The following is a 22,746-nucleotide window of genomic DNA, read 5'->3' on the forward strand; positions in this document are numbered from 1 at the left end:
CTTCCCTCTCTACCCCACCCCCATCCCCAACACATACACCTGCTTTATGTCTCTGCAGTCATTTGGCTCCCAACCTCCCCCTGGCTGGCTAGAGATCATCACCATCCACCAGGGCTCCCCAGCTGCTGCCACCACTGTCTGGTTCCCTTTTCAAGTTCCAAGCTGGCCCTCGATCCTACCATATGCATGTAATACGAGGGAGCCTCGTGTAACCATGAAACCTACAGTGGCACGGACAGTCCCCACCGTCTGCACTAAAAGGAACTTTGAAGCCACAGAATATCCCAAACCATCACAGCCAATCCAACGGTGGTTTACAGATGGGGAAACAGAGGCTCAAGGTTGGGGGGACCGGTGTGATTTGACCACAATGGCTCAGTAAACGGGCAGAAGAGAGAGCAGAAAACCCAGGCCTCCTAGCTCCCAGCCTAGGGCCCCTCCACTTCAGCTTCTAGGTCATATAACCAGGAAATCCAGGTTCCCACAAAAGGTCACTGAAGCCCATCTGGCTGAGATGATCCATGCATTAAACTGCTTCCCATGAGTTAAGACCAGAATCCATCCCAACAATAATAACGATGATAAGAGTAATAATAAAATGCCGAACAACATGCCTTGAAAACCTTCAATGAGCAACACTTGATAATCACACGCAGATACATCTTTCACGTATTCATATAAAATAATCAATGATCATTTTTTCCCGCAGACTACAATCCAATTACTCTCTCTCCCTCGCTCTCTCCCTCGCTCTCCTTTGTTACTTGCAAACCATCCAAGCAATCAATGCCTTGACCTCTCCCTCTGATAGACACAATTACAAAAAGACAGAGCAATGCAATTCATCTATTCAAGACGGATTGTTTGAACACTCTGTCACACCGCTGAGCTATCCATCTCCTTGTCTAAGAGGAAATTTCAGCCCCCAAAAAAGGCACAAAGAGAGGGGGCGGGTACACTGCTCCCAGCCCAGAGAGCCCCTCACACACCTGCAGGAAAACCCTCTCCCAAGCTGGTGTTTGAGGATGCCTGCCTGCTGGAGAATTCGGCTCCAGGAACAGCCAGCTCAGGCACGAATCTCGGGAACCACAAAGCACCCAGCATACTCCCGAACCCCATTTCCAGGACCTCAATTCCTGCAGCCTCAGGCAGAAAACCCTGGAATCCCACGGGTGGATCAGAAAAGGGAGATGGTGGGGGACCCAGCCAAGGCAGTGTGTTTAGGTTCTGCATAAGTGTGTGTGTGTGTGTGTGTACGCACGCGCGCGCGTGTGTGTGCGCTCCCGCGCGCATGGGCCCGCCCATGTCCACTGTGCTTCCCTGGCCCCAGCTAAGGCTCCAGCCCGGACTCCCAAGGATGGAAGTTCAGCTCCCTAGGAAGCTCCAGAGAAGCCCAGAGGCCTTGGAGCCTTCCCATCTTCCATCTAAGCTGGCACAGCTCCGGCGGTCACGTTTGGCATCCACACAGCACCCCAGTCCTCGGGCTGGGAATCAAATGGGGCAGGGCTCTCTGATATAAATGGCTTGGGCCGACATGCTAATTAATCCTGGGGCTTAATACAAAGAAGATTAGAAGAGAGGAGGGCTTTGCCATCCTTAATTGCATTATTACAACATGAACCCAAGAAAGGGCAGGCAGGCTGGGGCTTCCCCTCAGAGCAGTGAAGAGCCCCCAGTGAAGTCAATTTCACAGTAAGAGGGGGCAGCTAAGGACACACCATCCTGCCCCTCCTTAGCTCATCCTTCTGGGGCTGTCCTCACCTTCTCCTGACTTCCTGGGGCCCCAAAAACCTCCACCCCTGAAGCTAGGCTGGGAGCATACCCAGCTCCCCGCGTGCAGAGGAAAGGAAACTGCAACGCGTGGGACGAGCACAGAGTACCTTTTGGGGCCCCTCTCCTTTCTCTCAAGGGCACTCTTCCGCGTAGGCCCCCAAAAAGCAGGGAAGGAAGGAGGGAATGAAAGAAGTGCTGGCCCAGTACTAAGGTTGTGCCTGCCCCTGGAATGCTAACCAAACAGGGAGCTGGGGCAGGCAAAAAAGCAGATACAAGACGTTGCTTGGCTTGCCAAGAGCAGCCTGGGCTGCAACGGGTTAAGCCTGACCGTGAGGGATGTCCCTAGAGTCCCGTGCCTGGACTCCTCTGCCTCCTGTGCCTCTTCTGACTCGGGGTGTGAGTCTGCCAGGGTCCCGGGCATGGACTCAAAGACCCCAGCGTGGGCAGCGCTGAGCACCGCGCACTACCCCCACCCGGATACTGAGTTCCAGAGGTTGTGGTATCCAGGAGCGAACCACGAAGACGTACCCCTCAACCCCCCGATTCCTGACCACCTCCTAGGAAAACCTCAAGTACGGAAACCAAGCCCGACCTCGGTTCCCTGCATCCCCTCAAGCCTCTAGCAGTCCTCTCCTGGAGAAGAGCCACAAGGGGGGAAGGTGGCCCTGGCTCAGCAGAGCTCTGCCCGCCCTGTGCCAGATGCTGGTGGTGGCGCCTCGCGAACCCAGGAGGCCCAAGTCTCCGGCCTGGCGGCAGGCTCCCGCGTGGCCAGGCCGGGCCCAGCCCTGGCGGGCGCGGGCCTGGGCCCCGCAGGGTCTCCCGCACTGCCCAGAGCGCTGCCTACAGGGTGCCTCGGGCGGCCACAACAAAGTTAAAGCCCGGAGTAGGAGTCTCCGGCGAGAAGAGAGCGGAGACGCGGCAGCCCCGGAAAGCCGCGCGCAACCCCGCCAGCCGCCGCCAGCTGCGGAGGGATTTCGGCTAACTTTATAAACCGCTCGCATCCCTCCCGCCACATTCCCTGCCGCGGCGGGCAGCCTCCGTGGCTTCCTTCACCCCCCCTTCCCCCCCAGCCGCGAGGGAACGCAAGAGCGACCGGCCGGGGCTGCCCCTCCCCTCCCCCAAGCCACCGGGCTGGATGGGGCACCCCCGAGGCCGAGGGCGGCCGCCGGGAGGAGAGACCCGCCGCCCACCCCTCCTCCGTCCTGCGAAGCCGTCCCTCGCGTCCCCGCCGCGGCCGCTGGAGCTGTTCCCCAGGTGGGGGCGGGGGCCTGCCGGGAGCGAGGAGGAAAGAGAAGTTGGCGCCTTCCCCCAGGGTTCCCGCTCCGCGGAGAAGCCCGCTCCCAGAACTCGGTCTGTGGCCGGTCGTGACGGCAGTGGCCGGGAAATGAGCCCTCCACTCGGGTTGGGGCTGGAACGTTTCGCTCCTCTCCGCCAGGTCTGGCCTCTCACGAGCGCTCCAAGGGCCCCTCGCCCGCCGCGGCCCGGCTGTCTCCTCCCCACTAAGTAGGGCCCGTGACCCCCGGCTTTGGAACTTTGCCCTGACCGGGCCGAGCTCCCGGTGGTCACCCGGCCCCGGCGGCCCGGAGAGATCGGGAAAAATCTCTTGGGATCGCGTTCGTTGGCTCCCCATTGCCGCCCCCGCCCGGGCGCACAGAGACCCCGGCTCCAGGGAGCCCTTACCGATCCGGATGACGTGGGGCATCCCGCGCGAGTCCGGGATCCAGAAGGCGCACACGAGGAGCCCGGCCCAGTATTCCCAAACCAGACTCCGGAGGCGCCGCCAGGGAGCGGTCATCGTTGGGCGCCGCCGAGCGTGCCCGGGGCGCGGCCGTGGCGGGCTCCCTGGGGCGGCAGCTCTAGGCGCGGGCGCGCAGCAGCCCCCGAGGCGCCGCCTGGCCCAGCTGCCCGGCTCCCGAGCGCCGCTGCGAGTGGGGGGCGCCCCGCGGCGCCGCGCACATCTTACTGGGGGGCCGCCCCGCCGGCGCCCGCCCCGCCCGGCTGCTGCCCACGGGTCGCCCGCGAGCGAGGCTCCTGGGCTCCGCCCGGGCTGCGCTCGGGCTCCGCTCGGACTCCGCTCCGGCTCGCGTCGGCTCGGCTCCCGCGCGGGCTCCCACCTGCCCCGGCTGCCGGGCGCTGGCGGGCGGGCTGCACGCGTCTCCGGCCGCTCCTCCTCCAGCCGCCGCCAATGCTATCGCCCGGGCTCGCACAAAGCCCCGGAGTGGAGTTGCACGCGCGCACACACTCCCTCCCAGCCCCCTCCCCGCGCCCTGCCTCCCGCCTCCCGCCTCCCGCGCCGCCCGCCGCCCGCGCTCCCTCCGCGCACTCCCCCGCGCACACACACTTCACACTCACGCCCGCCGAGGCGTACACTCGCGCGCTCACACCTGCGCAGGGGGCGGGGAAGGGGACCCTGGACCCGGTTTAGGGGGACGCCCGGAGAACGAGGATTCTCCTCGCTTCCCAGATGTCCGCATCCGCCCTGCCGCCCCCAGTCCCTTCAACTGCGAGGGCACGGAGCCTGGGAGCAGGGCGTGGAGCAAGGGAGCTGGCACCGCGAGCTGGGCGACGGCGGCAGCCTAGCGGCCCGACCAGCTGGAGGAGACGCGCCCGCCGGAGCAGAGGGACGCGGAGCCCGCCGTCTGCGGAGTCTCGCCTTCCAGCTCCCACGCAGCGGGCGCAGGCTGGACGGCTGCGGCGGGAGACGGACCCGGGAACCGGTTTCCCTCCCTAAGCCCATGTCTCGGGGAGGCAGAGTTGGGGCTGGGGCTCCGGGAAGACAGAATCGACCACGCTGGGCTAGGGGAGCAGCGGGAGCTGGTGGCGGTGGGACGGCCCAGGCCAGACCCTGTGCCTTGGAAGGCAGGACTTGACGACGCCCGGCAACCACAGGGGTTTCAGAGGCAGATGGCTAAATCCTTAGACTCGGAGGGCATCTGAGATGCACCCTGGTACCTACTTCCCACCCGTCTTCCCCCAACTCCCCAACCGTGCAGGAGGGGCTAGTTCCCTTCCCCTTTCCTCCTGAGAACGAATAAAGAGAAACTGTCATTTTCTGTGGGATACAGCGAGACCCATGGGGGGACAAGCTAGAAAGGGTTAAAAAAAAAAAAACCTTGTTTATTAGCAATAATAAATTTTTTTTCAAGTGGCGCTGGGTGTCGAGGGAAAGGAAGGGCTGTGGAGCGAGTCTAGAGCAGGAGGCTGGGAATTACGCAGTTAGGCGAGTTTAATGACCTTTTTGACAGAGACAAAGCGGTGCCGATACAGTAGATAAATAAACGGATCTGTCACCGGGCAGCGGCTAGGCTGTGTGTGAATTTATTTTTCTCATTTAAATAACTTGGTCTATTCCATCGTTCCCAATACCTCCCATTTGCCAGCTGTCTGGTAAGAGCATGGCCCCCAACGTCTGAAAAGCAAATCTTTGATTTTCTTACAAATAGACTATGAGTCCAGTTCTATCCAGCCCGTTGATTTCCCTGGCTTTTCTTTCCCTTCCGTTCTGGGAGTAGGGCACGTTGGCATTGTGTAGAGATGTGACACTGCAGCGTGGCCAATCGTGCCACTTGGAAGGGGACTCCCTCCCACCTGAAGGGAAGGCAGCCAGGGAGCAGGGAGGAGGATTCCCAGGGCTCTTCTTCTAAGAAGGGGAAGAGGTGTGCCGGGCTCGAGGCCATCCTCAAAGACCCAACAGCAAAGAGAGGTTACCGGCTTCCGTCTTTGCCCGAACTTCGGCCTTCCTCACCCGTGCGCAGCAGTGGCCGGTTTCCCCAGCAGCCACTGGAAAATGTTGCCCAAGAGACCAGAGGGAAGGACATGCAGACCAGAGCCAAAGAGGCAGCAACTGCCACCTCTTGATAGAGAGCAATGGGCCCCAGGGCACCAGCAAGGAGGAAGCGTGGGAAAGGGGAGCCAGAGGCCCCACCCTCCAGGATGAAGGTGGACACCCGTCCCTGTCCCCTGGTTTAGTTGCTCCAAGAGGCCAGAAAGCCCAGGGCCAGTCTCTAAGGAAGGAAATTCCAGTGCCCTGATGGGGAACGGAAAGGGGGTTGGCAGGACCTGAACTCAAGGCAAAGGATGCAGGGCTAAAAAAGCCTCGCCAACAGTGCCCAAGCATGGTTGGGAGGTGGGGGAGGAGGCAAGAGCCTGGATGCTAATTCTGTCTGGTTATCCTGCAGGCAGCCTCTTGCCAGGAGAGGGGTAGGGTTCAGGGAACAAATGGCCTGGCAAGGAAACTGCGGAAGCAGAAGGGAAGAGGTACGACTCCAGGGGATGAGCAGATCTGGACCCTAGACCAGAACCCTATGCCGGGACAGTGAGAGTGAGGCATGAAAGATGGGGGGCAGGAGAAGAAGGAGTAGCCTTCAAGAAAGCCAGCACAAGAGGAGAGGTACTAGAGAAGTGAATGGATGAATGTGGAGGGGGAATCTGAGGCCCCCAGGGCACGCTGTGGCCCTGTCCCCTGCAGCCCCCTGGCCAGGTCCAGGGAAGCAGCACAAGCTGGGCCAGGCTTCCTGCCGCATCCCAGAGTGGGCGGGTGTTAGCCAGCGCTGCAGAAGGAGGCTTCCCTCTGCTGCCACGTTGGCTGCGGTGGAAAACAGCCCCCAGCTGCAGAGGCTGTGCGGCTCAGGTCACCAGGCCCGCAGCCCCTCGGGAGCCCCCTGGGTCAGAGGGAAGCGGGCTGACACGAGCCCAGAACTGGGCCTTATTCTGGACCTCGCCGCAAGCCATCTTGTACCACAGAGGTCTCGCCAAACTGACAGGAGCCCGCTCCCTTCCAGGCTGGGGAAGGGTGGGACGCATTACGTCAACAAAACCAACAGCAATGATGATAATGACTGCTAGTATTTATTACATGTTTTCTGTATTCCAGACGATGTACTTACTCAACGTACCTTACATGCATCACTTCCTCTAGCCCTCTCCACAGCCTGCCAGGATAGGATCCCGGGGATTTTTACATTTTACCCTAAAGACTCTGAGCCTCGGGGAGGTTAAGAGGTTCAAAGTCACAAAGCTAGTGTGTGACCTTCCTCCTTCCCCCTTCCTCCCTCCTCCCTTCCTCTTTTTCCCTCCTCCCTTCCTCCTTCCCTCCTTTCCTTTTCTCTCCCCTTCCTCTTCCTCCTCCTCTGCTCCCTCCTTCCTCCTTTCCCTCCTCCCTCCCTTCCTCCCTCTTTCCTTTCCTCCTTTCCCCTCTTCCCTCCTCCCTTCCTTCCTCCCTCCTTCCTCTTCTTTTCCTCTCTTCCCCCTTCCTTCCCTCCTTCCTTCCTCCCTCCTCCCTCCCTCCTCTTTTCCTCCTTCCCTCCCTCCCTTCGTTCCTCCTTCCTTCTTCCTTCCCTTCTCTCCTTCCTCCTTGCCTCCGGCTTCCTTCCTTCCTGTAATACTTGTTGGCCATCACTGCCAGGCACTGTGGGTGAGGACCCAGGATCCGCACACAGTCCTATCCGCCTCTTAAGCTTGCAAGCTCGACCCTTATCCTGTCCTGCTTGGACTCAGCAGGGGATAGGCTCTAGCAAAAGGTCCTCATCACCTCTGCTGGAGGCCCACTGGGGCTTCCGGCTGCTTGTAGAAAGGCTAAGAGTAGAATAGGATCGGGGCCCTTTACTAGAGCAAACCGGGGCGCCCCCAAACCTGCAGCCCTCTCTCCCTGTGGTGGGGCGCCTCTCCAGGCTGTCCTGCCACCAGCAGGCACCAGAGCTGGCGGGGTCTCAAGCTGCATCTCCTGGGATTGGGAGCCGCCAATCCAGGCTTTTCGAATTGTTGGTAAACAAGTCTACCCACCAGCCAGGCCTCGGCTCCTCACTCCCCCACGAGGCAGCCAGCGCCGGATTTATGAGGCCTCCAAACCTCATTCAGACTAATGCAGCTTTTCATTCCAAAATAAAAGGGACCGCTGTCTGAAAGGACAAGTGCTCCCGCATTTCATTAACATCCCCGAAAATGGCTGAGCTGGCCCAAGTCGCTGCCAGCGAGATTCATGTCTCCCATTGGCTCCCAGGTGGGGGTTGGGAAGGAAGAAACCCTAGACCTCCGGCCCCTCCCGGCCCCTCCCCGCTTCTGCTGGGGCGGGAGGAGCCTCCCAGGGGTGGCCAGGCGGCTCATTTGGACGAGTCCCCTGTGTGCGCATTTTGTTTAGACCGATCCACTCCAGCCCTCAATCCCCCCACAATCACGGTGAGTGATGAGGCCCTGGGCTCGAGTTACCGAGATTCATGATCTCCGCTTCCCAGGGAAACCACGGAGCACAGGCTTGTGGTTGCTGAGTGCAGATTCCTAGCACTGGAGTGCCCTCTGCTGAAGCCTGCCTACCTTCATCTCCCTTCAGGCTGCCCAGTGGCGGGCAGGCTGCCGGCTGGGGGCGGGGAGGGGGGGGGGTGCTGCTGTTCGCTGTAGCCCGGGCTCCAGCCCCTCCTCCAAGCGTCCCACTACCGGCCCTCCTCCCGCGGCTGTGCAGACCTGCACCCGGAGCCTGGGTGCCTTGGTGAGCGTGAGGGGACGGGCTACCTCCCACCATCACACCCTAGAGGGGGCCTGGACCAGAAGCTGGTCACTGCCAGCCTCCCCTGATCTTTGCCGACTGCTAGAGCAGGGAGGAGGAGGGAGATGCCTTCCTCATACCTGGTCTTTACTTCGCAGCATTCTTTCCACGGCAAAGTTGGTGAGACCACAAAAGCCCTTTAAGGGACGCGGAGACTTGCCTCTGGGCCCAGGGACAGGAGACCCTCTCACCACCCTGGGGCCTGCATCCTTCATCCCTATCCCAAGAAGGAAGGAGCACAGCAGCTACCCGAGCCCCCTGAGCAAGCCACAAGCCCCGCAAAGGTTGTATCACCTTAGATTTTTGTCAACAGTCAAGCAAGTTCATTCCCAGTGAAGTCAATTCCTGTGTTTATTGTCAGCTTAACCCTCTGCTGCGAGTTATTTCTCAGCAGTGAGGGAGACAGGTAGACAAGCCACCAGAGATATGTTATTTTACTGACATGTGCGTTTCAGTAGTCGGGATGCAGTTGTGGTAGAGGGTAAATGACACACGGGGATCCTGTTTGTATTTATACATAACGGAGTGGCCCTACTTCTGGGCTGGATGCCCATGGGGTTCTGCTGTTAGAGGGAGAGGGGAGGAGGGGACAACTGCCCATAGGAAACTGTCACCTCCTGGGTCCCGTGGGCCTGGTTCTGGGTGTGCAGATGAGATTCACTCGCTCACTGAAGTCACTCAGTCATTCCCTAATTTATTTATGCTCTCAGTCATTGGCCCATTCATTAATTTACTTACGCAGTTCTTTACCCATTCATCCACTCATCCATCCATTCAGCCATTCCCCATTCATTCATTCATTCCATCACTAATGACTCACTTAGACATTCACTCATTCATTTACTTAGTCATCTACCCTTTGCTTCAAACAGTCAGCTGTCCGCACATTCACTCATGTATTCAGCCCATTGCTCCATCACCCCCTCGCTCCGTTACTCGCATCCACATCCACACTCGTTCCCTCCATCACTCAGTCATTCACGCACTGGGCGCCCACCAGAGCTGGCAGAAACCTGCCTGCTTCTCGTGTCCTCGGCCACTTTGCAGGCGGAGCCTCAGACACCGTCCAACCTCATGGTACAGCCCAGTGTACCCCAGCAGTGTGCTGAGTCCCCAGTCAGCCCCCCAGGCTTCTTGGCTCCTTCAGAGCCCCCCAGTGCTCATTTCTTTCACTGGATCATGAAATTCAGCCACCTTCAGAATTCAGCTCTCGCCTCTAACCCTGGAGATGGTCTGGGCAGTTGACGTGCTAGCAAATCAAAGGCCCACAGAGACTCAGAGCCCAGGGCTGATGATGGACGTAATATTAGAGGTGCCATTTGGTGCCACCACACTGTGCCAGGAGCCACCTTGGCTTCCATTTGCATGATCTCTTTGTCCCTGAAACAACCCAGCGGGAGGAAATGGGCTTCGAGGAGTCAAATAACTTTCCCACGAATAACTTGCTGGGGGCACGGATGGCAGAAGCAAGCATGTGCCTTGGTTCAATGTGATAGGGAGAGAGGGATGAATGAGAAACTAAATGATACATGAGGGAGTGGACGTGTGTATGAACGAATAAATGAGAGAATGAGCAAACGAATGCATGAATGAATGACGTGCGCCCAACAAATAAGAGGCTAAACTAAGCTTCTGACCCAAATTTCTGGACTCCAAGCCCAGTGCTCTCTCCCTTGTTTCACAATTGCTCCCCTCTACCACACCTTGACCTTGCAGGGTATAGCAAGAGGCGGGGGCTGGAGGGGGAGGTGAGGCAAATGCAGAGCACGAAGTAGAGTTTTCTGGAGGAGTGTGTCCCTCAGAGGCTGCACGGAGCCATTCTTGTCTGCACCTGTCCCTCCCACGGGCAGGAGGCTGCCATCATCCTTCCTTAAAAAGAGAGAGAGAGAGAGAGCGAGAGAGAGAGAGAGAGAGAGAGAGAGAGAGCCGCGAAAATCCAATCACTGAGTGATAAGAAAATAAACAAGTGAACTTCTCCAAGTTTGCCAGACTTCCCTGCCCGAGGCCAGCTTAATTAAAGTTGATGTAGAATTTTAAAGTGGGAAAATAATTAGAGCAAGTGGTAGAAAAGAGAGAGGCAGGAAAACATTGTTTTGTTTTGTGTTTTGCTCCCTCTTAATTATGCCGCAGACTGTCTCTCGCATGGATCCCGTCCCAGGTCCACCCTCCGCCAAGATTCCAGCAGGTGGTGCACTGTGTGAGCGTCGCAGGCACACCTGTGTCTCTTTGGCACACAGGTATGGCACTTCTCTGCCCGCAAGACAGACAAGGCGGCAGGCAGCCAGGCTGGGAGCGGAGAGGAGCACGTGCCCTCACACTCGGGAGGAGGACCCAGAGGGAGATGGGGACAACAGGCTGTTGGAATGCGATGCTGCCTCCCTGCTTCAGGTCCAGAGGGGAGTGGTCCTCACCTCTCCATGATGCCAGACCTCGGCTCTGATGCGGACACTCCCAGCCCCCGCCTCTTGGTGCAGGAGATCCCCCAGTAATATGGTCCCTGTTCCACCTGGTTCTAACGAGACATATTCCTCTAGCAACTGCCTAATGTGGAAGAAATATTGATTGGTGTCTGTGTCCCAAGTAGGGCTGGGGGTGGCCCAAATTCCAGCCGCAGGCAGGTGCCAGAAATCAAACCCACCCCACATCCAAGCTCTCAGGGCTCAAGCGTGCCTTGGCTTTGTTGCTGTTCCTGATGCCTCGTCCATGGACAGCAAGGGCGCAGAGATGGTGAGCACCAGCCTCGGGGAGCTGGGCAGAGGCAGAGGCAGCCTGGGCAGAGGAAAGCCGCAGGCTTCTCTGGGGGAAGGAGAAGAGACAGATTCCTCAAGATTTCATTGAACAGAGCTGGGCAGGCCTGCTTCTCTGGAAAGTACGAACTCTGGAACCAGGCAGACTGACTTCACATCTGCCCTGTCTCTTACCAGCTGAGTGCTGCTGGCCATTTACCAAATTTTCTTTGCCTCGCTTTCCTGTCTGTAAAATGGAGATAATCATACCATCTGCCGTGCAAGGTTGTTGCAAGATTAAATGAGTTAACACATGTGATGTGCTTAGAATGGTACCCGCACACAGTCAGAGTGCACTGTACTTAGTGACTAACTTTCTCTGCTGTATGGATGCATTGAGCCCCTGAATAGGTCCTGGGAGAAAACCGTCTTTCCTGCAAGGCTCCAGGAGGAAGTACAGTGTGTTAACACATACACACACACTCTCGCTCACACTCACTCGGGCCTTGCCAGGTTCCCTGGGGTGGGGAAGGGCTCAGAAGGAATGCTCTGTGTCAAGGTGGCCCTCTGCTCCCCACCCCTGCTCACCGACACTGCATTATGGAATGCCCACAGAATCTGTGGGGTTGCTGGGGGTGGGGTCTCTGTTCCGCGGGGGACGAACTGGCTGCCGTTGTGGGGCAGGAGGGCAGCCTAGGACTTCCAAACCAGCTTCCAAGCTTGGAGATTGCTCCGGGCTCCTTCCTCTCCACCCCTACCAGCCTGGGCTGCCTCTTGGTCTTGACATTGGTGACCTGATCTCCCTGCATCTCAGTCCTGGATCTTCTCATCCCTAGGGGAATTCCCCAGCCTCTGGCCCAAGAAACAGTTCAGGAAATCCTATTTGGGAAGAGAACACCTGCCCTTCCCTCCCCATCAGAAGCTGGGAGCCTTCGGAAGCGTCAGGGAGGGCTCGGGTCCCCAGGCTGTCTCAAAAGCCCCATAAGCCTAGTGGCCTAGCTGCTAATGCTGCTGTGCCTCCCAGAGGAAAAGGGATGCAGCTAAGGGAGGCGGCAGGCAGATTTGGGCAGTCGCCTGGACCTGGGATGGGGAGGGGGTGCTGGCTGCAGGAGCCAGCCTCCTGGTCTGTGTTATCTCGAGGCACCAGGAGGTCTGTGTGATGGAGAGCTGGGTTCTGCCAATCAGTTAATCCCAGTCTCCCACCCTCCGCCTGGGTTTGGTTGGGTTGAATAGACGGGCTGGGCAGGAACAGGTGCCAGTGGCCACAGCCTCATTTCTCCGCTTTGGCTTTATGTCATTCTGTGGACTCTGCCTGCCGGGTCCCTTTGCTCTCAAGCAGGCACGCGTGTCCCTTGCAAGAACCAGGATGCTCAGAGATACCCAGAGAAGCCCAGAGAAACTCCGAGCAGCTTGAGGACAGATGGGAACCAGAGAACAAGGTTCTGATGCCCGTTCTCCTGGGATATGAGGGCATCTGACATGGCCCGCAGGATCTCCATGTCAAGTGCAAGAGGGTCCCTATGTGTTGGGTCAGGGGACTTGGGTCTTTAACGGTCAGGACTGAAGGGCAGGGGGCATGGACACAAGTTCCACAGCCCATGGTGTGGCATTGAGGCCCATGCCTGCATCAACATACATACCACTGAGCAAAAAATAGAAACAACTTTCCAGATAATTCAAGGAAAAACACTTTTATGCCAACCGTACTTGCAGCTCGTTCCAATACCTGCCCAGCTGTTCCCCTCATCCATGCCTTTATTCTTTTTCCCTGGCGACCCGCTGTCATAGGGAGACCAGGAAGGGCTGAGGTGACATGGGGAGGGCCATAGGGTCACAGGGGGGATCCATGGGGATAAATGGCAGAGGCCAAGGGGCACAGATAGTGACAGGAAGGAGGCAGGTTTCTGTGGGGTCACAGAAATGGACAAGGGTAACATTTGGAGAGTTTGAGGGGACGGATGAGAACTTGATAGCCCACAGAGGGGACAGAGGGACAAACGAGGGGGTCATATCCAAAGTAGTCACATCCAAAGTCTTGGAACCCAGGCGAGAGTTGGAGAAAGACAGGTAGGAGTCGTGATGGCTCAGGGAAACCCGGAGGGGACAAAGTTGGGAACCCAAGAGGACAAATCACCCCTATAAGGAGCTCTCAGCCTTGAAGAACAGAAAAGCCACAGATGAAGCTGATGGCCAGAGGAGGAGGAAAAGATGAAGACATATCATCTCAAGGTGGCTTCTGAGCAACCAGGCCTTGAAGGCCAAGTTGAACACCTGCTCCTCCTAGGTTCTGAAGCCCTGTCCACACCCGCGCAGAGGAAGCCAGGAGTGGTGCGTGCACAGAGGCCCACTGCGTGCTAGGAAACCACCTACTCTGCGCCCCTGTGGACCTGCCCTTGAGGAGCTCCCAAGACTGGTGGGGAGCCAGCCTGGACGCCGAGCATCCCGTGGGTGGGGCCACATGCTAATGGCAGGCCGAAGACGCTGGTGCTGTAGGAGCCCTGAGGAGAGAGAGCCCTGGGCGAAATCCAATGGCTTCCCTGGTAAAGATGAGAGAGCATTTAAACCCAGCGAAGCAGCCTCAAATCCAGGCGAGCCCTGCACAAGCCGCCAGCAGGATTTCTGTGACCTCCCTGTCCCTTCCCCCCACCTTGCCCATCAAGCCTGCAGTCAGGCTCTGAGTCCCCCCACCGGCCTGCCCCTACCTTCAAGGCAGAGCCGGCTTACAGAATCACCTGGGGAAAACTTTGTAATGCCTTTATTGAGGTGTCATTTACATACCATAAACTTCATCCATTTTAAGTGTACAATTCCATGACTTTTACTAAATGTACAGGGTTATGCAGCCATCACTACAATCTAATTTTAGAACATTTCCATCACCCCCAAATGTCCCTGGTGCCCATTCATCTGAGGGGCTTTGACTCAGTCATTCTGGGGCAGGGTTTGGGAATGTATGTTTGAACAAGTTTCCTAGGGGATTCTGGGACAGGGACGTTCGGGGACATACTGGATCTAAACCACCGCTGGAGGGACCTTTCCAAAATGCAACACGCAAAGAGAGGGTACTGCCCTTCGGTCCAAAACCCTCCGATGGCTCCTAGACCAGCGTGCCAGGGTGGGGTGGTGACAAGAAACAGATAGTAATCCCAGGCATTATCTGTGCACGCTACGTGCCAGGCACGGCTCCTGGCACTTTGCAAGTGTTAACTCCCTTAATCCACACGATTCCCCTATAAGGTGGGTGCTGCCGTTCTTTCCACTCTGGAAAGTGGAAAGTCCCACTCCTCATCAGGAGACTGGGACACGGTTAGGAGGTGGTGGAACCAGGTTTTGAATCCAGGCAGCTCACCCGTTAGACCGTATCACACTGCTCTTCGTAGAAGAGAGTATCTTCCTCCCTGAGATTACCCCCATGCCTTCCCGCTCCCCCACCGGTCCCCACCCCTCTCTACTCCAGCCCAAGCAGGCCACCTCCCCTTTCATGCCTTTGAGTCTCTGCACAAGCTTTTTCTCATACCTAGATCTTCCCGTACCCTTCTCTCCACTGGGAATTCCCAGTTACGCTTCAAAACCCGCCTTCAATGTCAGCTCCTCTGTGATCCTTTCTAGTGTTCCCCCAGACAAAGTTGATGGCTGCCGCCCGTGTTTTCCCTGCACTTGGTACACATCTCAATTAAGGACTGGCACTCTTAATGCTGCAACTCGTGCTGTGTCCCCGTCCCTCTCCCCAACTTGACTGTGAGCTTCTCTAGGGCCGGGGGGGGAGGGGGGGGGCGGGCAGCGGCTGCTTCATCTCCGTAACCCCACTGCGCCTGCGTATGTGAAGGGCCTGGTGAACAGCAATGGCCCAGCCAGGACTGAGCAGCTGTCCCACCATCTCGGTTCAGCCCCAGCCTGAGGAGGGTCCTCTCCCCGATGCAACAGGCCCTCCCCTCACTGGCTCAGAGCCGCCCCTTTTAAAGCTGCAAAGGACAACACGTGTCAAACTGCAGAGGCGATCCTGGCTTAGCCTCCTCTCTGTCCTGAGCACTACCAAATGCTCTATTACACGGTGGGCACTCAAATGCTTGTATGAAGGAGTGCGTGCGTGAGAGAGTGAGTGAAGCCTCATCCTCTGGGTTCCCAGACAAGGACTCTGTCTGGCTCATGTCCTCGTTCCATCTCAAGATGCCTGGATCTTTCCTAACTCCTCTTATGCAGGAGGTTAATTCAAGTGCTTTCCAGCTTAGCAAGCAATAAACAATTTGGTGTTGCAGCGAGTTGTTCTGCGTGTCATATTTATGGATCGGAGGTGGGGGAGGGGCGGGGGAGTGTTATTAAGTTCAGTGTAACAAGGAATGTTACATGCCCTTCCTTAATTACTTTCCTCCCTTTAATTAGATGTGGAGGGGAGGGGTGCCCCAGGGAGGGGGTCTGAAAGTCACTGCAGACAAGAAAGGTGTTGGCAGCATCCTGCCACCTGATAGGACAGCAGTCATCGGTGGGGGTCAGATGGAGGTGGGGGGCATCCCATCTCCAGAAGGGACGGCCATCATGCATTGTTTACTCTTTGCTGTGTCTCCCTCGTCCTCTGCAGGAGCTCTGTTTTCCCGCCCCATTCTTTCTCTTCCAGTTTCTCTCTGTCCACCTGCTGGGAGCTGTTCCAGTCTTCTGCCTGCACATGCCCCTGTCCCTCCTGACTCTACTCGGAGGTCACAGGATGAGCTGTTGTCTGTGACACACGCACCCCTTTGCCATGGTACAGTGTGGGGGCCTGGGCACCTCTTCCCTCGGCCTGACCGTGAGCTCGCGGGTGAGGCCTCCTCCCCAGCAGAGGTCTTTCATTATGCCCCCATCCTCCCCGGAGCACCCATAAATCCCCCGCCTGGGGGCATCCCAACCAAGTGATCAGGTGCACAGGCACCGTGGGAGGTGTTTCCCACTGGCCTCATTGAGCCTCTCGGCCGCTCTGGGAGACACTGACCATGAGCCTTGGTGAGAGACTGGTCCCATACTGCACAGCCAAGGGGTAGTCCCAGCCAGCGTCTGAGCCCCTCAAATCTTTCCCTGGCACCACTGCAGCCTGAGCTGCTGCAGAGTTCCTGCAAACTGAGAGCACGAGCCACCGCTTCCCAGAACGGACCAGAAGCCACAGGGGCAGCCAACACAGCTGCTCTGGCTGCATCAGGCATCTGACGGCGGGGAGGGCTCCTCCAGGACCCGGTTGATGGGGACCCGGCAGGGCCCACCATTCCTCACGCAGGCTGGCTTGCCTGTGCCAAGCCTCTTCCTCCTCTCCCCACTGCCTGTGGGGAGACGGGCTCCAAACCCAGCCCATCTGCTGCATTTTCCCGAGACTCCCGAGACGATCCAATTCCGCACACCAGATGGGAAATAGCATGTACATTTCGGATGGTGATTAGTGTTTTTGTTTTTTTCCCCAAACGCTCGCGTTAATGGAGCTCCTTCCTGAAAGTAAATTGGAGAGCCTTCCGTTTGATGGAGTCTGGCCGACCTCCACCTCCCTGCCCCCCACAAAGGCAAGCATGGCTTTCCCAGGAAGGGTTTGCAGGGGCCTCGCCCGCCCTCTGCCCCTCTGCACAGGCCACCGCCTGCACTGCCCAGGGCCTCCTGCTCGGCAGAGCAAAGCAGGGCAGAAGACAGGCCTGCCACGATGCAGAAGGGCTCCGTGGAGCCTGGCGATTTCCAAGACAAATAATTCCAGGTGAGGGGCCTTCAGAGATGGAGAGACAGGGCCAGCCAGCCCTCCCTGAAAAGATCATCACACATCCATGAACTCGGACTCGACAAGGGAAGTAGGATTTGACAGATGAATCTGGACTTTGCTCAGGGCATATGACTTGAGAGGAAGTTCAGATATGAAGCCAAATCCTTAAGGCCTAGAACGTAGGTCTTTCTACAATGCATGGTACATAGTAGGGTCAACAAACGTTTGCTTGCTTGCATGCTGAATGAATGAATGAATGAATGAATGACAAGATAGACAAATAAAAGCATTTCTGTGCATGTAGTTATATACAACCCTCGTTTTCTTACATATTTGCAAACTGACACATGGACACACACACACACACACACACACAACCTCTCCCCCCAAACCAAGGAACTAGAATTAAGAAAATACATATTTCATACAATACTCACACATATTTATATTGTATACATATATAAGCACATTCATATAACATATATATTACAGAAAAGACATTTTGCAGGACTTCCACATGTTGCCTTGCTTAGTTTGGGCCATAACTCTGAAAACCGTAGTGTGGTTTCAGAGAGGCCTGGTAACGTGGACAGGGTCTCATAGGTAGCAAGCATCAGAGGGTATATTTAGGTTCTGGTAGAGCTGACTTTGAAGGCCACAGGAACCCAGCAAAAGGTTTTTAATAGGAAGTGATGAGATCTAGCTCATGCTTTTAGAAAGGGCTCCACTCTCCCAGGACTGGGTGAGCCGGGGCCAGAGAGCCTGGATCCCGGGAGACCAGTTAGGGGCTCATGAGTGAAACAGGTGTGTGGCGATAAAGCCTTGGCCGAGGATGGCGGTGGTGAAAACAGAAGGCGACATTTCACAGGAAGGAGCCACAAGCCTCTGTCACAAGGTGTGAGGGGTGAAGGAGGCTGAGAGGGCAGCTATACCAGTCTCTAGCATACTTAGGGCTGGAGGGAAAACGGGTTTGGGGAAAGGGGTGATAAGGGACAATTTGGGACCATCGGGTTTGAGAGGCACACAAGTGATCCATCAGAAACAAAGCTTTAGAGCCTGGAAAAGAGATCGGAGGTTGGAGGTATAGATCTGAGAGTTTTATCCTCACGGGGGAAGAAAAGAAGCTATGAATCAGAATGAAATCCCTATACGAGTACAGACTCGGTAGAGAAGCAGCCCGGAGGTACCGTTACCCAGGCAGGGAAAAGAATCTGGAGGCAGGCGGGCTGAGAATGCACAAACACGGGCAAACACACGGGTTTGTGCTTTTATGAAACCCTCGTGCGCGCGCGCACACACACGCTGTGTTATGTACACATCAACATGCCCACACGTGCGTTTACACACACGCACATACAGATACGGATCCACACGTCTTCATGAGTGTACAATGACTCATACAACCAGATGTGGCCAGATGAGTGCCTGGGGCAGAATCTCTTGCAAAGCGAGGTGAGAAGAGGCTTGCGGATGAAGGGAGGGAAGGAGACTCCTGTCTCTGCTCTGGGGCCTGAACAGAAAAAGGTAAGGGAGCAGCCCGCAGGCGATGGCTCCCAGCGACCTCGTCTTTCTCCAAGGCCCCGCACTCACCGTGCCTGTGGCCTCCCCTGGGTCTGGTCCAAAGAACCCAGAAGAGCGGCTTCATCACACGACAGTGTCTCCCAGTGCCTTTCTCACTTGGAATGTGTGTGTCTCCTGTGCCTATAACTGGGACATTTCAGTGTGGAGGTGCCAGACTGGCAAGCTGGGTGCCCCTCCAACTCCACCATGTAGGTGGTGGTGGCTTTGCTCATGCTTAGGATGATGGAAGGAGAAGGCTGCTGTTTGGAACGGATTCTGCTGCCTCAGTCTTAGCAGGTCAACCTAGACCCGGTGGCCTCAGCCGTCATGTGTCTAGCTCTCCAAGACACAGGAAAATCAGCCCGCTGGCTGTCCAGTCCCCCTCCCCAGAAAGCCCACTCATGCTTTCTTGATGGTCGCGGATTCAGGTAGGAACGGAGTAAACATCCTTTGCTCTAGGGTCTGGGAAAACCGGCCTGGGGGACAGCACAACAAGACAAAGGTGATTAGACGCAGGAAGGTTGGGGTGATTCCTCCACTTTCTGTGTGGGCAAGAGCGGGGGTGGGGGTGCTGAAGGGTCAGCTGCCTCAGACCCCCTCCCACTGGCCCTTTCTTCTGCCCTCAGGACAATGACTCGGAGAGGCCAAGGTGCAAGTTCACAGAAATTCATCACCTTGGGTCTTCTCAGGCATTGTCAAGTCTGGCTCGGGGTCCTTCTCCCACAACATGTCAGTTCCGTTGTTTTTCACGAGGAAAAGGACATTTCTCGAATCATTGGAGTAGGGCTTTCATAGTAAAAATGCTCTCCGCTATCTTAGACAGGCTGAATGTCTGGCCTAGAATTCAACGTGCATCAAGAGGCTTAAAAATCTCGGTGAGTATGTAGGGATGTGTGTAACCTGCGAGCTTCGTAACAATCCTATGCAGGAAGCAGGAGAGGTGTGAGCCTCTGTTTTGCAGATGAGGGAACTGGGGACTCCAGGAGGAGTGTCGTCGGTGAGTAAGCAGCCAAGTGACAGCACCAGCTTGCGTGTCACTGGCATCTGACAGATTGGATTTGAATTCCAGCTTTGCCTCTTGGCTGTGGGAGGTCAAGCAAGTTACTTGATCCCAGTTTCCTCATCTGTAGAAGGGGATAATGGTAACTACTCGAGCAGTTGTCTTGAGAATTTGAGGAGATAAGGCACACCTTGCACACGGCATAGTGCTAGGGGTAGAGAAATACTTGGCAAATCTTAGCTCTTAGCTGGGACTTCAACCCCGTTCTCTTGACTTCAGGTCCGGTGCTCTCCGTGTGTGGTACTCTAGCTTTCTGTGATGCAGCAGGTCCTGAACAGGTCCTTGAGGATGTTTAGCTGGGTTTGGAGGTGCCTTTCCAGCCACCCTCATCCAGGCACGGGGTCAGAAGTCAGGCCAGTGTGCGTGCATGTGCAGACATGTGTGCGTGTGTGTGTGTGTGTGTGTGTGTCTCCATGTCTGGAAGTCCAGACTACTGTCATCTGAGTTCTGTGCATGCATTTCACTAATGGAAATCACAGAGTGGCTGAAGAAGGGAGCGACAAGGCCACGCTGAGTATCACAGCCAGAGCCCATGGTGCCTTGCCATTAGAGTTAATGCCAGGCTCATGAATACCGGATGAATGTGCTACACAGACCAGCCACTTAGGCAAAAGTGGGTCTGCTTTCCTGGGAGACCATTTCCCCACCCGGGGTTGGCTGGGAAAAGGCCCCTTTCCTCTCAACCCACCTCCACCCACCCTCTCCCCACCCCAAGGTTCTCTGTGGGGTCACTGATAGCCATCTGGGCCTTCTGGGAGACTGTTTAAATTGAGAAGCCGCAGGCACTTCATGCGATTGTTTTTCTGGTGCCTGGTGCCGCTTGTCTGCTCTCGCTCCCCTCCTCCTTCCCAACAGTGCCTGCCTAATTACACGGAGGGGCTGGGGGCTGCTGCAAACCCACTTCTGGCTTCGCAGCAGCCTGGCTGTTCCAGCCCCATCTCTGCAAAAGCTACAGTCCCTATGCAGGAGTACATCTCTGGGAGGAGCTGAATGGGGTGCTTCCAGCCAGGCTGGGTGGCCTGGGCAGGTAGAGGAACCCTCCTCGCCTGGGGAAGGCAAGGAAAGGGGAGCCTGCAGCTGGGTTAGGAAAAGCTGCCATGATGCCCACCATGGAGAACCCAGCTCCATTCTGGAAATAAAGAACGTTTCTGGAACAGTACATGTTGGGAATAGGGGGTGGGGAGTGAAGCTGTATGGCCCACAAACCTGCCAGTGGGACATCAACTATCAAGTCCTCCTTACCCAGAGACCTTCTCTCTAAACACCTAAAGAGCCTCACACAAGGGCTTACTGTCTCACCCCATCTGCATCACCCCTTGGACTGAAGTGGTTTTTTCCCTGGTCATTAAAATGCAAATAACCCCAAGAATGGAATCCAGTTCAGTCTCAGGTGCTCCTGAAAGGATCATGTAATTTCCTGCAGGCAAGATGGTTTGGGGCACAAGGTTGCCATCCGATGGGCTGAAGGGTAGGGGCCGGGGGGTGGGGTGGTGAGGTGCAGGGGTGGCTAGAAGCATGTCCAGGACCTGTGGTCCATCCAATTCCTTCTATAATGCCCTGAGATGGGAGGAGACCTGAATTCTGACTCAGAGATGGGATGCCTTCCCAGACACTCACAGGACACTGACCTTTGCATATAGGGCTTCTCCCCCTTCTAACTATGAAATTTAGTAAAGGAAAACCTCACTAAAGTAGATTGTGGTGCTGGAAAGGGAGGCTGGAGGGGGGAGCCATACCATTCAATGTCAATTTCAGGGAGAATCCTCAATTACCGACCCCAACCGAAGAATCATTAACAGAAAAGAATCAGCAATTACAAGTCCCAACAGGGAGCAATGTACATTGCATTTCCTTTATGAAATCAACTATCCCAGCCACTCAGCCAATGAGAAACCGTCATCATCCTGAACTCTTGCTTCTCTCCGGCTGACTTTTCAAAACAAGCCTTCCCACATTCCTCCCTCTTCTCCATAAAATAACTTTCCTCTCCTTTATTTGTTGGGCTTGCCTATGGTTTTGGCATAGCTTGCTTGTCGTGTATTACATTTCTCTTTTATCCCCAAATAAACCAGTTTTGCTCATAAAATAATCAACAGCGTTGTGTTTCAGGTTAATGTAACTTCCTTTAAACTCACACCTGTAAGGGGCTGGCTCTATAGGAAGTCTTTATTTCCCCTCCAACCCTATTTATCCATTTTACCATCCATTCATCCATTCCTATAGTCAATAAATTGATACTGAGTACTTACCACGGTGGTAACACGTGGGCAGGAGCTATAAACACAAGGTGAATGACACCAGTGCCTGAGTAGCTCTCTGTTGGTTACGTGTCCAACTTGGGCTCAGGTCATGATCTTGCGGTTCATAGGTTCTAGCCCCATGTTGGGCCCTGTGCGGACAGCTCAGAGCCTGGAGCCTGCTTCAGATTCTGTGTCTCCCTCTCTCTCTGCCCCTCCCTCACTTGTGCTCTGTCTCTGTCACTCAAAGTTGAATAAATGCTTAAATTAAAAAATTTTTAATTACACCCATTCATATGGTCTCTGGCCTCATGGAGCATGCAGTCTGGCAAGAGAGAGAACAAATTGTCACTTAAGTAAATAATGCCAGACAGTAAGGAGTGTTTTCAAAAGAAAGGTCACCCACTTCCCTGGAAGTGATAACAGGAAACCTGTATTGAATATAACACTTGGGGGGCCTGGCAGGACCATGGGCATGACTGTCCCCTCCTTCCTCCTAAATTGTATGCTTCTAATAATGCAGCCCAGGGTATCTGGAGTCACCCCAGTCCCTCTTGCTCTCACTTCCCCTAGGAAGACAGGCTGTGACACTGGCTGTGAACATGCATGAAAGGAAGAACCTAGGACAGGGTCCTGAAATGAAGGGATGGTGCTGGCCAACAGAAAGAGTGAGGGAGCTGAGACGCTGGCAGGAAAATATCTGGATTGTGAAAATACATAAAGGCAAACCTCATTTAGAACGGGGTCAGGAGCTCACACGCCCTACCACTGGAAATCCATTGCAGACCCAACAGAGAGAGAGACAGAGACAGAGACAGAGAGAGACAGACAGAGACCTTTTGCCTCTTTATTATCCTAGCAAGAGGAAGGCAGGCTTCCTCCTCCCCCAGCAACAGCTCAGCCAATGACAGACCGTCACAAGTCAACCAATGAGAAGCCACTTCCTGCTCCCAGGTTCCTCCAATGGACTTTTTGATAGCAGCTCCTCCCAGCTTCCCGCTTCCCTCTATCAAAGAGCTCTTCTTTCCTTTCTTTCCTGGTCTTGCCTGTTGTATTGCCGCAGCTTGCTTATTCTAGATTGTAATTCGCTATTCTTGAATGAACTCACTATTTTGGTAAAATAACTGGCAGTTTGCTTTTTAAGG

General features: G+C 55.7%; 1 protein-coding gene across 1 annotated transcript in view; it reads right to left on the bottom strand.

The window, feature by feature from the left end:
* The window catches only part of GRIK3 (glutamate ionotropic receptor kainate type subunit 3), a 229,386-nt gene extending 225,439 nt beyond the window's left edge, over positions 1 to 3,947 (bottom strand). The window contains exon 1 of the mRNA XM_027059631.2: positions 3,454 to 3,947. Coding sequence (XP_026915432.1) covers positions 3,454 to 3,568 — 115 coding nt within the window. The 5' untranslated portion in view covers positions 3,569 to 3,947. The remainder of the gene's footprint in view (positions 1 to 3,453) is intronic.
* Positions 3,948 to 22,746: the final 18,799 nt, after the last annotated feature.

The sequence above is a fragment of the Acinonyx jubatus genome, chromosome C1, assembly GCF_027475565.1.
Source record: "Acinonyx jubatus isolate Ajub_Pintada_27869175 chromosome C1, VMU_Ajub_asm_v1.0, whole genome shotgun sequence".
Taxonomy (NCBI): Eukaryota; Metazoa; Chordata; class Mammalia; order Carnivora; family Felidae; genus Acinonyx; species Acinonyx jubatus.